The following is a 14,877-nucleotide window of genomic DNA, read 5'->3' on the forward strand; positions in this document are numbered from 1 at the left end:
AACTCATCTATGTCCAGTAAGGATGCAAAGCTAGAACTACTCAAAATGTGATCAGTACTCCATACAGGAAGGAATCAGTCCCTTATATAAACGGAGCAACTGTTCAGAGAAGGAAAGAAGCTTCGATATCCAAACAGGACACACATTATCTTATAGACAGACCGAGCTATTCCTGTAATGTGGAGTTTCCAAGAAAGAGTGGATGTTACAGTAATGACAAGTATGTTTATTGAGTCAAGAGGTGGAATTACCGAACAGTCAAAGGAGAGACGAGACTTGTATGGAGTTTTAGATTGGGAAATGGGTAGAAACTGGTTCTTAGAGGCATTAGACTTAACTAGACTTCGTCTACTCCACTGAGATATTCTGTCCAAGTCTGAGTTTACCGAGGAAGTTGTGTCAAGACGAGATAGAGATCCAGCGAGAGAGGAAGGAGCAGAGGTGCGGGATGCCGGTGAAAGCAGTGTGGAATCGTCAGCATATGAGTGCATTGGATTATTTTTGGAGGAGAGAAAATCGTTGAAAAAATTATAGAAAAAGTGTAGAGGACAGGACAGAACCTTGAGGGACACCGATGTTGTTGGAGAAAAGGGGAGTAGGCTGATCCAGCCGATCGGCCAGAGAGATATGAAGGATCAAGGTGAGGGAGGGAAGCCAAAAGAAGGAAGCTTAGAGATGAGGCCCCGATACGACACCCTAACAAAAGCTTTGGATGTATCACAGGGATGATGACCAGACATTAGTGAGACAGGAAAGAATATCAACAATGGATCTTGCCTTACGGAAGCCATGCTGGTGGTCAGAGAGAAGAACGTGAACCTAGGGGTGTTTAAGGATATGGGAGGTGAGGAAGGATTCAGAGACTTTGGAAATGATATATGTCAAAGCAATAGGACGGTAGTTAGAGGGCCAGAACGGTCAATCTTCTTGAGGATGAGATGTATCAGTGCTTGCTTCTAAGGAGAAGGAAAAGTTTTGATTTTAAACATAAACGGAACAAACGAGCAAGCACAGGTGCAAGTTTGGAAGCACACTCCTTCAGTCCACGAGGATGGATGCCATCAGAACCATAAGCCTTGCTTGTGTACAGAGAAAGAAGCGCTTTTCGGACAGTCCGAAAAGAGATTACGGGGAGAAGCATAGGATTTGTAAGAGGAGCATCAGGGGGTGAAGGAATGTTAGAATCATCCAAGGTGGAGTTAGAGGAGAAACGGGAACCAGAGTTGCTTTGTCTGCTGGAGGGACAGCTATAGTGCCGCCACAACGGAAAAGTGAAGGGAAGGTAGAGCGACAGAAGTTGTTAGAGATGCCCTTAGCTAAAGACCAGAAAGATCTATCAGTGGATGACGAGGAGAGGTTATCACACTTCCTTTGAATAAAGGAACGCCTCGCCTCACGGAAGAAGAGTTTTTCCAAGCCCGATATTCCTGGTCCCTCGCTTGAATGATCTCAGAACAGGAACGGTTGAACCATTGATTGGATGAAGAGGTCGTCTTGGAGGAAGAGGGGATAAATGCTTCCATTCCTGCAAGAATCACCTCTGCTATGCGTCTGGCGGAGACAGAAGCATCACCACATAAGAGACAGTAATTTACCCAGGGAAAGTCAGAGAAGAATTTACATAAGATATTCCAGTCAGCTTTGTTGAGGTGTCAGTATTTACGCTTAGAATGAGCTGCTGGAGGAGAGGTGCGGTTAGAATAGATATATTTATGAGAGTGTGATCAGATGAACCAACTGGGGCCAGATTGTGTAGTTACAGTGGGATGAACTAGAGGTGAAAAACAAATCCAGAATATCAGTAGAATGGTCACAGCGGTCAGGTATATGGGTAGAGGGAAATGATTTGCTCTAAGTTATTGAGACGAGTACGTGAGGGCTTCAATCCCTCCACCATCCGTATGAGAGGAATTCAACCATTCCCTATGGTGAACGTTGAAATCCCCGAGGTAGAGGATCCCGGCTTGCGGGTGAGAGGATGTCACAGTCTCATGGCGGGAGTTTAGATAGTCCAAGAAAGATATGAAATGTGTAGACATAGGAGAGCAGTAGGCGAAACTGAGGAAAAGTGTGGTAGGTGGGAGACAGACCTTGAGCCACATAACATCAAAGTTTGGAGAGTGAAGGTGCTGGAGGCGTGCAACAGGTATGTTGATGTTAGAATAAGCAACACCAGGATGAGTATACTAATTACATCTCATCATGTTTGATACTTCTCATCATACTAGATATATCTCATGATGATGTATCTCATCATACTAGATATACAACATAATGTCTGATCTACATTGTCATACTATATACACCTCATTATACTAGACATATCTCATCATGCTTGATATATCTCATCACACTGGATATATCTCATCATTCTTGATATATCTCATCGCACTAAATATATCTCATCACACTAGATATATGTTATTACGCTAGGTATATCTCATCATACAAAATCTATCTCATCATGATGGATCTCTTCATACTAGGTATATCTCATCATACTAGATATATGTCGTCACACTAGACATATCTCACCATGATGTATTTCAGCATACATATGTTATAGGTATATATGTTGCAGGGCATATTCATGTAAATATATGTACCTGAAACAGTGACGACAGTAGCAGTATTGATGTTCTCTTCCTAGGATAACGATCACAAGTACTGATGTTCTCCTCCTAGGATAACGATCACAAGTATTGATGTTCTCCTCCTAGGATAACGATCACAAGTACTAATGTTCTCCTCCTAGGATAACGATCACAAGTATTGATGTTCTCTTCCTAGGATAACGATCACAAGTATTGATGTTCTCTTCCTAGGATAACGATCACAAGTATTGATGTTCTCTTCCTAGGATAACGATCACAAGTACTGATGTTCTCTTCCTAGGATAACGATCACAAGTATTGATGTTCTCTTCCTAGGATAACGATCACAAGTACTGATGTTCTCCTCCTAGGATAACGATCACAAGTATTGATGTTCTCCTCCTAGGATAACGATCACAAGTTCTTATTTTCTCTTCCTAGGATAATGATTTCAAGCACTGATTTTCTCTTCCTAGGATAACGATCACAAGTACTGATGTTCTCTTCCAAGGATAACGATCACAAGTACTGATGTTCTCTTCCTAGGATAACGATCACAAGTATTGATGTTCTCTTCCTAGGATAACGATCACAAGTTCTTATTTTCTCTTCCTAGGATAACGATCACAAGTACTGATTTTCTCTTCCTAGGATAACGATCACAAGTACTGATGTTCTCTTCCAAGGATAACGATCACAAGTACTGATGTTCTCTTCCTAGGATAACGATCACAAGTATTGATGTTCTCTTCCTAGGATAACGATCACCAGTATTGATGTTCTCTTCCTAGGATAACGATCACAAGTATTGATGTTCTCCTCCTAGGATAACGATCACAAGTATTGATGTTCTCCTCCTAGGATAACGATCACAAGTACTGATGTTCTCTTCCTAGGATAACGATCACAAGTACTGATGTTCTCTTCCAAGGATAACGATCACAAGTACTGATGTTCTCTTCCTAGGATAACGATCACAAGTACTGATGTTCTCTTCCTAGGATAACGATCACCAGTATTGATGTTCTCTTCCTAGGATAACGATCACAAGTATTGATGTTCTCTTCCTAGGATAACGATCACAAGTATTGATGTTCTCTTCCTACCATAACGATCACAAGTACTGATGTTCTCTTCCTAGGATAACGATCACCAGTATTGATGTTCTCTTCCTAGGATAACGATCACAAGTATTGATGTTCTCTTCCTAGGATAACGATCACAAGTATTGATGTTCTCCTCCTAGGATAACGATCACAAGTTCTTATTTTCTCTTCCTAGGATAATGATTTCAAGAACTGATTTTCTCTTCCTAGGATAACGAGGACATCCAGTGTGGTTGTGAGAACGCGTCTGTCGTGTTTCTGAGGCCACAGCCCAACGCGGACACACGCGGGAGACTCAATATGCTACAACGAGACTTCCAGCTGACGGCCACGCCTGAGATCGACTCCGCCTTCTACTTCGACTACACAATAAGAGGCATTAAGGCCGCTGCGTAAGTCTTGCATGTAATTACCAAGACCCATGTCATCACCAGGTGTGGTACAGTATGATCATCACCAGGTGTGGTACAGTATGGTCATCACCAGGTGTGGTACAGTATGGTCATCACCAGGCGTGGTACAGTATGGTCATCACCAGGTGTGGTACAGTATGGTCATCACCAGGTGTGGTACAGTATGGTCATCACCAGGTGTGGTACAGTATGGTCATCACCAGGTGTGGTACAGCATGGTCATCACCAGGTGTGGTACAGTATGGTCATCACCAGGTGTGGTACAGTATGGTCATCACCAGTTGTGGTACAGTATGGTCATCACCAGGTGTGGTACAGTATGGACATCACCAGGTGTGGTACAGTATGGTCATCACCAGGTGTGGTACAGTATGGTCATCACCAGGTGTGGTACAGTGTGGTCATCACCAGGTGTGGTACAGCATGGTCATCACCAGGTGTGGTACAGTATGGTCATCACCAGGTGTGGTACAGTATGGACATATTTGAAGGAACAGTGGTTCCAACAATGTTATATAGTTGCGAGGCGTGGGCTATGGATAGAGTTGTGCGCAGGAGGGTGGATGTGCTGGAAATGAGATGTTTGAGGACAATATGTGGTGTGAGGTGGTTTGATCGAGTAAGTAATGAAAGGGTAAGAGATATGTGTGGTTATAATGAGAGTGTGGTTGAGAGAGCAGAAGAGGGTGTTTTGAAATGGTTTGGTCGCATGGAGAGAATGAGTGAGGAAAGATTGACCAAAAGGATATATGTGTCGGAGGTGGAGGGAACGAGGAGAAGTGGGAGACCATTTTGAAGGTGGAAGGATGGGACGAGAAAGATTTTGAGCGATCGGGGCCTAAACATACAGGAGGGTGAAAGGCGTGCAAGGAATAGAGTGAATTGGATCGGTGTGGTATACCGGGGTCGACGTGCTGTCACTGGACTGAACCAGGGCATGTGAAGCGTCTGGGGTAAACCACGGAAGGTTTTGTGGGGCCTGGATGTGGAAAGGGAGCTGTGATTTCGGTACATTATACATGACAGATAGAGACTGAGTGTGGACGAATATGACCTTTGTTATCTTTTCCTAGCACTACATCGCGCTCATGCGAGGGGTAGCCATGCTGTTTCCTGTGGTGACGGTCAGCGCTAAAAATGGATGAATGCAAGCACATATGAATATGTACATGTATATATATGTGTATGTCTGTGCATGTGTATGTATATGTATGTATATGTTGATATATATATATATATATATATATATATATATATATATATATATATATATATATATATATATATATATATATATATATATTTTCTTCTTTCATACTATTCGCCATCTCCCGCGTTAGCGAGGTAGCGCTAAGAACAGAGGACCGGGCCCCTGAGGGAATATCCCCACCCGGCCCCCTTCTCTGCTCCTTCTTTTGAAAAAAAAAAAAAAAAAAAAAAAAAAGTTAAAATGTATAGGTATGTATATGTGCGTGTGTGGACGTATGTATATACATGTGTATGGGGTGGGTTGGGCCATTTCTTTCGTCTGTTTCCTTGCGCTACCTCGCAAACGCGGGAGACAGCGACAAAGGAAAGTAAAAAAGAAATATATATATATCCCTGGGGATAGAGGTGAAAGAATACTTTGCACGCATTGCCCACGTATTGTAGGAGGCGAATAAAGGGTACGGGAGCGGGGGACTAGAAACTCTCCATTCCTTGTATTTTAACTTTCTAAAAGGGGAAACAGAAGGAGTCACGCGGGGAGTGCTCATCCTCCTCGAAGGCTCAGATTGGGGTGTCTAAATGTGTGTGGATGTAACCAAGATGAGAAAAAAGGAGAGATAGGTAGTATGTTTGAGGAAAGAAACCTGGATGTTTTGGCTCTGAGTGAAACGAAGCTCAAGGGTAAAGGGGAAGAGTGGTTTTGGAATGTTTTGGGAGTAAATTGAGGGGTTAGTGAGAGGACATGAACAAGGGAAGGAGTGGCACTACTTCTGAAAAAAAATTGTGGGAGTATGTGATAGAGTGTAAGAAAGTAAACTCGAGAATGATATGGGTAAAACTGAAAGTGGATGGAGAAAGATGGGTGATTATTGGTGCCTATGCACCTGGGCATGAGAAGAAAGATCATGAGAGGCAAGTGTTTTGGGAGCAGCTGAGTGAGTGTGTTAGCAGTTTTGATGCACGAGACCGGGTTATAGTGATGGGTGATATGAATACAAAGGTGAATAGCGTGGCAGTTGAGGGAATAATTGGTTTACATGGTGTGTTCAGTGTTGTAAATGGAAATGGTGAAGAACTTGTAGATTTGTGTGCTGAAAAAGGACTGGTGGTTGGGAAAACCCGCTTTATAAAGAGAGATATACATAAGTATACGTATGTAAGTAGGAGAGATGGCCAGAGAGCGTTACTGAATAACATGTTAATTGATAAGCGTGTGAAAGAAAAACCTTTGGATATTAATGTGTCGAGAGGTGCTACTGGAGGGATGTCTGATCATTATCTTGTAGAGGCGAAGGTAAATATTTGTTGAGGTTTTCAGAAAAGAAGAGAGAATGTTCGGGTGAAGAGAGTGGTGAAAGTAGGTGTGCTTGGGAAGGAGACTTGTGTGAGGAAGTTCCAGGAAAGAATGAGTGCAGAATGGAAAAAGATGAAAGCAAAGGACGTAAGTTGAGTGGGGGAGGAATGGGATGTATTTAGGGAAACAGTGATGGTTTGCGCAAAAGATGCTTGTGGCATGAGAAGCGTGGGAGGTGGGTTGATTTGAAAGGGTAGTGAGTGGTGGGATGAAGAAGTAAGATTATTAGTGAAAGAGAAGAGAGAGGCATTTGGACGTTTTTCAAGGAAATAGTGCAAATGACTGGGAGATGTGTAAAAGAAAGAGGCATATGGCCAAGAGAAAGGTGCAAGAGGTGAAAAAGAGGGCAAATGAGAGCTGGGGTGATAGAGTATCATTAAATTTTAGGGAGAATAAAAAGATGTTTTGGAAGGAGGTAAATAAAGTGCGTAAGACAAAAGAACAAATAGGAACATCGGTGAAGGAGGCTAATGGGGAGGTAATGAAAAGTAGCGGTGATGTGAGAAGGTGATGGAGTGAGTATTTTGAAGGTCTATTGAATGTGTTAGATGATAGAGTGGCAGATATAGGGTGCTTGGGTCGAGGTGGTGTGCGAAGTGAGAGGGTTGGGGAGAATGATTTGGTAAACAGAGAAGAGGTAGTGAAAGCTTTGCGGAAGGTGAAAACCGGTAAGGCGTCGGGTTTGGATGGTATTGCAGTGGAAATTATCAAAAAAGGAGGTGACTGTGCTATTGACTGGTTGGTAAGGATATTTAATGTATGTATGGCTCATGGTGAAGTGCCTGAGGATTGGCGTGATGCATGCATAGTGTCATTGTACAAAGGCAAAGGGGATAAAGGTGAGTGTTCAAATTACGGAGGTATAAATTTGTTGAGTATTCGTGGGAAATTATATGGGACGGTATTGATTGTAGGGTGGAGTCATGTACAGGGCATCAGATTGGGGAAGCGCAGTGTGGTTTCAGAAGTGGTAGAGGATGTGTGGATCAGGTGTTTGCTTTGAAGAATGTATGTGAGAAATACTTAGAAAAGCAGATGGTTTTGCATGTAGCATTTATGGATCTGGAGGAGGCATATGATAGAGTTGATAGAGATGCTCTGGGGAAGGTATTTAGAGTGTATGGTGTTGGAGGCAAGTTGCTAGAAGCAGTGAAAAGTGTTTATAGAGGATATAAGGCATGTGTACGAGTAGGAAGGGAGGAAAATGATTGATTCTCAGTGAATGTCGGTTTGCTTCAGGGGTGTGTGATGTCTCTATGGTTGTTAAATTTGTTTATGGATGGGGTTGTTAAGGAGGTGAATGCAAGAGTTTTGGAGAGAGGGGCAAGTATGCAGTCTGTTGTGGATGAAAGAGCTTGGGAAGTGAGTCAGTTGTCGTTCGCTGATGATACAGCGCTGGTGGCTGATTCGGGTGAGAAACTGCAGAAGCTGGTGACTGAGTTTGGTAAAGTGTGTGAAAGAAGAAAGCTGAGAGTAAATGTGAATAAGAGCAAGGTTATTAGGTTGAGTAGGGTTGTGGGACAAGTAAATTGGGAGGTAAGTTTGAATGCAGGAAAACTGGAGGAAGTGAAGGGTTTTAGATATCTGGGAGTGGATTTGGCAGCAGCTGGAACCATGGAAGCGGAAGTGAGTCACAGGGTGGGGAGGGGGCGAAAGTTCTGGGAGCGTTGAAAAGTGTTTGGAAGGCGAGAACGTTATCTCGGAAAGCAAAAGTGGGAATGTTTGAAGGAATAGTGGTTCCAACAATGTTGTATGGTTGCGAGGCGTGGGCTATAGATAGGGTTGTTCGGAGGAGGGTAGATGTGTTGGAAATGAGATGTTTGAGGACAATATGTGATGTGAGGTGGTTTGATCGAGTAAGTAATGAAAGGGTAAGAGAGATGTGTGGTAATAAAAAGAGTGTGGTTGAGAGTTGAAGAGGATGTATTGAAATGGTTTGGTCACATGGAGAGAATGAGTGAGGAAAGATTGACAAAGAGGATATATGTGTCAGAGGTGGAGGGAACGAGAACTGAGAGTATATATCATACATCTATTTCTTATACTTTGTCGCTGTTTCCCGCGTTAGCGAGGTAGCGCAAGGAAACAGACGAAAAAATGGCCCAACCCACCCACATCCACATGTATATACATACACGTCCACACATGCACATATACATACCCATACATTTAAACGTATGCATATATATACATACACAGACATATACATAAATACGCACGTACATAATTCATACTTGCTGCCTTTATTGATTCCTGTCGCCACCCCGCCACACATAAAATGACAACCCCCTCCCCCCGCACGTGCGCTAGGTAGCGCTAGGAAAAGACAACAGAGGCCACAATCGTTCACATTCAGTCTCTAGCTGTCATGTGTAATGCACCGAAACCACAGCTCCCTTTCCACATCTGGCCCCATAAAAATTTCCATGGTTAACCCCAGACGCTTCACATGCCCTGGTTCAATCCACAGTAAGAGTTAGGACCTGGTACTTGGGGCACATAATACCACATTAAGAGTTAGTACCTGGTACTTGGGGCACATAGCACCACATTATGAATTAGTGTCTGGTACCTGGGGCACATAGCACCACATTATGAGTTAGTACCTGGTACTTGGGGCACATAGTACCACATTATGAGCTAGTATGTGAGTTGTGAGTCATGAGGCGGCAGAGATAACGTTAGTCCTGCTTCCTCAACAGCAAGATGGCAACGGAGGGTAAATACGACAACTTCAAGTACGTCAGATGTGAGGAGTTTGATGAACAGGATCCTCCTGTACGGGAGAACTTCGACCTTCGTTCCGCACTGAAGTCGGTGAGTCAGGTCAAAGGTCACGGTAATGCCAAATGCTTGGTTTTAGAATCAAAACTGTTGACCTTCTTTTTTAAGATGAGGAGATTATGTTGTAATATGACACGTAACACTTCACACTAGACTGGCAGTATTCACAATACAATCGTCATGATATAGAAATATTGTCACTAGAAAATGTCTTATGTTAATCATTTGATAGAAAAATGTTCAAGAATAACAGTAAATTATGCAGGTATATCAACTTTGTCTTTGCAAATTAGAAACTTAATGATCATATCCTGAGCGTTTGGCCACCGATATTTGGGTAGAATGTGTCTCCAGTTGATACTTTCCAATAAAATATCCATGTCAGTATACTCCTTCTATGACGGATGTAAGAAGTGGTGACTGATCTCTGCTTTCATTACTAGTCTCCTCTACATAAACTGGAAACTTAGAACACGTTTACTGGTCTTGTTCTACAAGTTCAAGTTTTCTGTCACCTGTCCGACCCATGTACTACTGACTCTGTAGGGAGGAGGATAGTGTGTTTGGTACAGACTTGTGGGACCATTTTAGTCATGGTAGATCTCTGGACACCAGGGAGGGTCTTCACTTAAATGAAATAGGGAAATCCTGCCTTGGCAGAGTACCGGATGAGAATAATAGACCTTATTTCTGATAGAGATAAACTACTCAGGAGAGCAAATCATGGTCGAGCTAACGATGGAACTAGCAGAGTGGGGGAGGGTGAGGGAGTAGCTGTGTGGTGGGTGGGTGTGTCTGAGTGTGGACGTATCTGAGGAACAATGTAGAGGATGGATGGCACCTTGGCGGTAAGGATCCTCGGGGAGTAGCGGTGACCTTACTGGCAGAGGAATTAGCAAAGAAAGGTCAAGTAAGGTCAGTTGGGGACAACTCAGGCAGTATATGTAGCGGGTTAGCACAGCTACAGGTCATCTTTCTGGTAAGATGACCTGGTAAGGTCCAGTGCGGGGAGGGTCAGAGTAACGCGGCCAACCCAACACAGATGGAGAACCGTCTCTCTCCCGCTGCTGCACACGACGCCCACATTAACACTGGTAATACAAACACGCATCAGACCCACAATAAACGAAGGAATTAGACCATTACGAAACGAACATGACGCACTAACTACTGATGAAAAGGAAATGGTTACCATACTAAACTATTCTTTCAACTCTGTATTGACAATTGAAGAAACATCTCGAATACCACAACCAATGAAAATGTTTCAAGGATCTGATGAAGAAGAGTTGAAGGTTACAGAAATAAAGAACTCTGAAGTACTTAAATACCTGGACCAATTAAATCCTAACAAATCCCACGGCCCAGATAACTTAACTCCAAGATTTTTAAAGGAGGTCAGGAGACAGCTGATATACACCATAACAAAAATATTCAACAAATCTCTATCAGATGATCAGGTGCCAACTGACTGGAAACTAGCAAATGTTTCTCCTATATATAAACAGGAAGACAAAAAGTGTGCCTTGAACTACTGCCCAATTAGCCTTACGCCAGTGTTAGTAAACGATAGGAAAAATGATACGAGATACGTGTAGTATTAAACAGCGAAGCCTCAGATTGGCTAGACGTAACGAGTGGTGTGCCACATGGGTCGCTCCTAGGTCCAATCCTTTTCATAATATACATTAATGACCTAGAACTCGGTCTCATATCTAAGATCTCCAAATTTGCTGACGATACTAAACTAAGAGGTAGAGCTGTAAACAGGCGGGACTGCGAAATGATTCAAAGATCTTAACTTACTAGCAGAGTGGTCAGACAGATGGCAAATGAAGTTTAATGTAGACAAGCGTAAAGTTATGCACATTGGAGACAAGAATATGCGTTACGACTACAAACTATTCGGAAACTCTCTAACTAAAGTAATTGAAGAAAAGGACCTTGGAGTTGTCATTAGCAACAATCTGAAATACACTAAACAGTGTCAAGCAGCAAGAAAAAAAAGGTAACCAAATGTTAGGTTTCATAGCCAGGAACACAAGACACCAGAAACAATTCTCACACTTTATAATTCTCTAGTCAGACCAAACCTTGAATATGGAGTCCAGTTTGGGTCCCAAACTATAATAAAGACGAGGAAAATTTAGAGCAAGTACAAAGACGCGCGACAAAACTGATCCCATCACTTAGAAATCTGACATACGAAGAGAGGCTAAAACGATTGGATCTCTTCTCCCTTAATAAAACGTAGACTTCACGACGACTTAATCCAAGTGTTCACAATTCTGAACAAGTTTGATAGATGAACCACGAACATCTTTTCAAAATACAAGAAAATACGGTTACCAGGACAAATGAAATAAAACTTAAAGCTAAAAGATGTATTACGGACGCGAGAAAAATCTTTTCCCATAGATGTGTTGAGCACTGGAATAAGTTACCGTCAGACGTATTGAATGCTAAGACTATAAATACCTTCAATAGTCATTTAGACAAATATCTTATAAAGTCAAGCATACTCTGAGGAAAACGCCAGAAATAAACTGTATAAACGACAGTGGTAACAGGGACACTAGAAGGCTAATGTGCAGCAACAGGGAGTTAGTGATAGCTTAAAAACAGCCGACCAGAATTACATTTTCTTGAGTTTAAAAAGAATTCTTTTTTACCAGACTACCCAGTCGTGGGCCAATCCTGATGTCTGTCTTTCTCATGTAATCTCATGTAAACTCCAAGATCTTCTGTCAACTGTCCTTCCCATGTACTGCTAACTCCCAGGTCTACTGTTACTTGTCCTTCCTTCTTTTTTTTTTTTTACTGTTCCATAGATCCTCTGTCACCTGTCCTTTCCAGGCATTACTGACCGTCACATCATCTGTCACCTGTCCTTTCCAGGCATTACTGACCGTCACATCATCTGTCACCTGTCCTTTCCAGGCATTACTGACCGTCACATCATCTGTCACCTATCCTTTCCAGGCATTACTGACCGTCACATCATCTGTCACCTGTCCATAGCCATGTAGTACTAAGTCTCAGGTCTACTGTCACCTGTCCTTCCCACGTACCACTCGACCCAAAGGCTCATGTATCACTTTTTCTTAGGTGTCGGTGGTAGATACGTGGGCTCCCATCTCCTGGGACGGTAACGGTAACACCTTCCTGGACATCCCGCTTACCATGGACAAGTTCATGGTGCTGCAGGGGCGGACGGCAGAGCGCAAGGCCTTGGGCGAGTGGGACGCAGGCATGCCAGGAACCCTCATGTTCAAGTCGGGCATGAATCTGGTAGACTTCCAGGTAAGGTCTCCACTGATCACCTTCCTCCAATACTACTTTCCTGATGTTGTCTCCTCCACTTAGGACATTCCTTATGATGCTTCCTCCACCCGAGGCATTACATATGATGCCTCCACTTCCATGGGCATTAACTTCTCCAACGTAGAGCATTTTTATGATGCTTCCTTCATCCAGGACATCGAGTATGATTCTTCTACACTTAGGCAGTTAACTATGATGCCTCCTCCACTAAGGCAGTTCTCACGTTGCCTCCTGTATGTAGGACATTGTCTACGATGATTCCTCCACCTATGATGCTTCTTCCATCTAGAACATTACCAGTGATACCTCTTCCACATAAGGCATTCCCTATAATGCCTCCTCCACCTGGGGCATTACCTATGATGCCTCCTCCACCTGGGGCATTACCTATGATGCCTCCTCCACCTGGGGCATTACCTATGATGCCTCCTCCACCTGAGGCATTACCTATGATGCCTCCTCCACCTGGGGCATTATGTATGATGCCTCCTCCACCTGGGGCATTACCTATGATGCCTCCTCCACCTGGGGCATTATGTATGATGCCTCCTCCACCTGGGGCATTACCTATGATGCCTCCTCCACCTGAGGCATTACCTATGATGCCTCCTCCACCTGGGGCATTATGTATGATGCCTCCTCCACCTGGGGCATTACCTATGATGCCTCCTCCACCTGGGGCATTACCTATGATGCCTCCTCCACCTGGGGCATTACCTATGATGTCATTTCCAACAAGTCCATTTCTTATGATGCTTCCTTCACCTAGAACAATTTTTCTGATGTCTCCTCCACGTATGGCATTGCCAGTGATGCTCCCTTCGCCTAGGGCACTTCCTATGATGCCTCCTTCATCTAAGGCATTCCTTACGATGCCTTCTCCACGTGAGGCATTACCTATGGTTCCTCCTAACTCTAGGACATTGTCTATGATGTCTTGTCCAGCTCGGATATAATGTGATGCCTGCTCTACACAGGGTGTGATGTGTTATCAAGAGTGTAAGACGTGTGTGCAAGTAGGAAGAGAGGAGAGCGAGTTGTTTCAGATGAAGGATGGAATGCAACAGGGTGTATGATGTCACTATGAATGTTCAATGTTTCCTATGTTAGTGAGGTAGCGCCAAGAACAGACGAAGAGAGGCCGTAATCATTCACATCGATTCTCTAGATAGCACGTGCAAAGCACTGAGAACACAGCCTCTGTCTACAATACGGACCAAGAGAGTTTTCCATGTTCCCCCAATCGCTTCACATTCCCTGGTTTAGTCCCTTGACAGCACGTCGACCCTTATATACCACATCGTTCCAGTTCGCTCTTTCCTGCATGTTCAGGCCCAGGTCACTCAAAATGTTCACCAGCCATTCTTCTTCAATTTGCTCTCCCTTTCTCCTTGTTCCTTCCACTTTGTCAATCTTTCTTCACTCATTCTCTCCATATGTCTAAACCATTTCAAGACACCCTCGTCTACGCTCTAACCGGACTCTTTTGATTTCCACACATCTCTCTTACCCTTTCATTACTTACTCGATCAAACTACCTCACACCACATATTGTCCTCAAATATTTGAATTCCTAATACATCCACCCTCCTCCGCACATCCTCATCTATAGCCCATGCCTTGCATCTACATAACATTGATAGTGCTAGTTTGCAATACCTTCAAACATACTAATTTTTGCCATCCCAGATAATGACCTCTAATTACACACTTTCTACAGTGTTCCTAGAACCTTCGTCCCCCACACCCACCCTATGACTCACTTCCGCTTCCATGATTTCGTTTGCTGCTGTGTCCACTCAAAGCAATCTGACCATCTACCCAACTAAACCTAACAAACTTTCTTTTAGTCACACTTGTTCTCAACTTTCTCCTTTTCCATACTCTCCCAAACTCAGTCACCATCTTCTGCTGTTTCTCACTCGAATCTGCCACCAGTGCTTTGTTATTAGTAAACAACAACTGACACTTCCCTGATTCCCCCAAGCCCTAGAGATTGCATACTCACACTTCTCTCCAAGACTCTTGCATTTTCTTTCCTCACTGCCACATCTATATAACAAATTAAAGAGCCATAGTGATGCCACAATTCC

At 43.3% G+C, this 14,877-nt stretch overlaps 1 protein-coding gene across 3 annotated transcripts in view; it reads left to right on the plus strand.

The window, feature by feature from the left end:
• Ir25a (ionotropic receptor 25a) overlaps positions 1-14,877 on the plus strand; it is a 154,951-nt gene that overhangs the window by 81,215 nt on the left and 58,859 nt on the right. For all 3 annotated transcript variants that reach the window (XM_071660599.1, XM_071660600.1, XM_071660601.1), the window contains 3 exons: positions 3,911-4,092; positions 9,379-9,493; positions 12,569-12,763. In XM_071660599.1, coding sequence (XP_071516700.1) covers positions 3,911-4,092; positions 9,379-9,493; positions 12,569-12,763 — 492 coding nt within the window. The remainder of the gene's footprint in view (positions 1-3,910; positions 4,093-9,378; positions 9,494-12,568; positions 12,764-14,877) is intronic.

Source organism: Panulirus ornatus, chromosome 72 (assembly GCF_036320965.1).
Source record: "Panulirus ornatus isolate Po-2019 chromosome 72, ASM3632096v1, whole genome shotgun sequence".
Classification (NCBI taxonomy): Eukaryota; Metazoa; Arthropoda; class Malacostraca; order Decapoda; family Palinuridae; genus Panulirus; species Panulirus ornatus.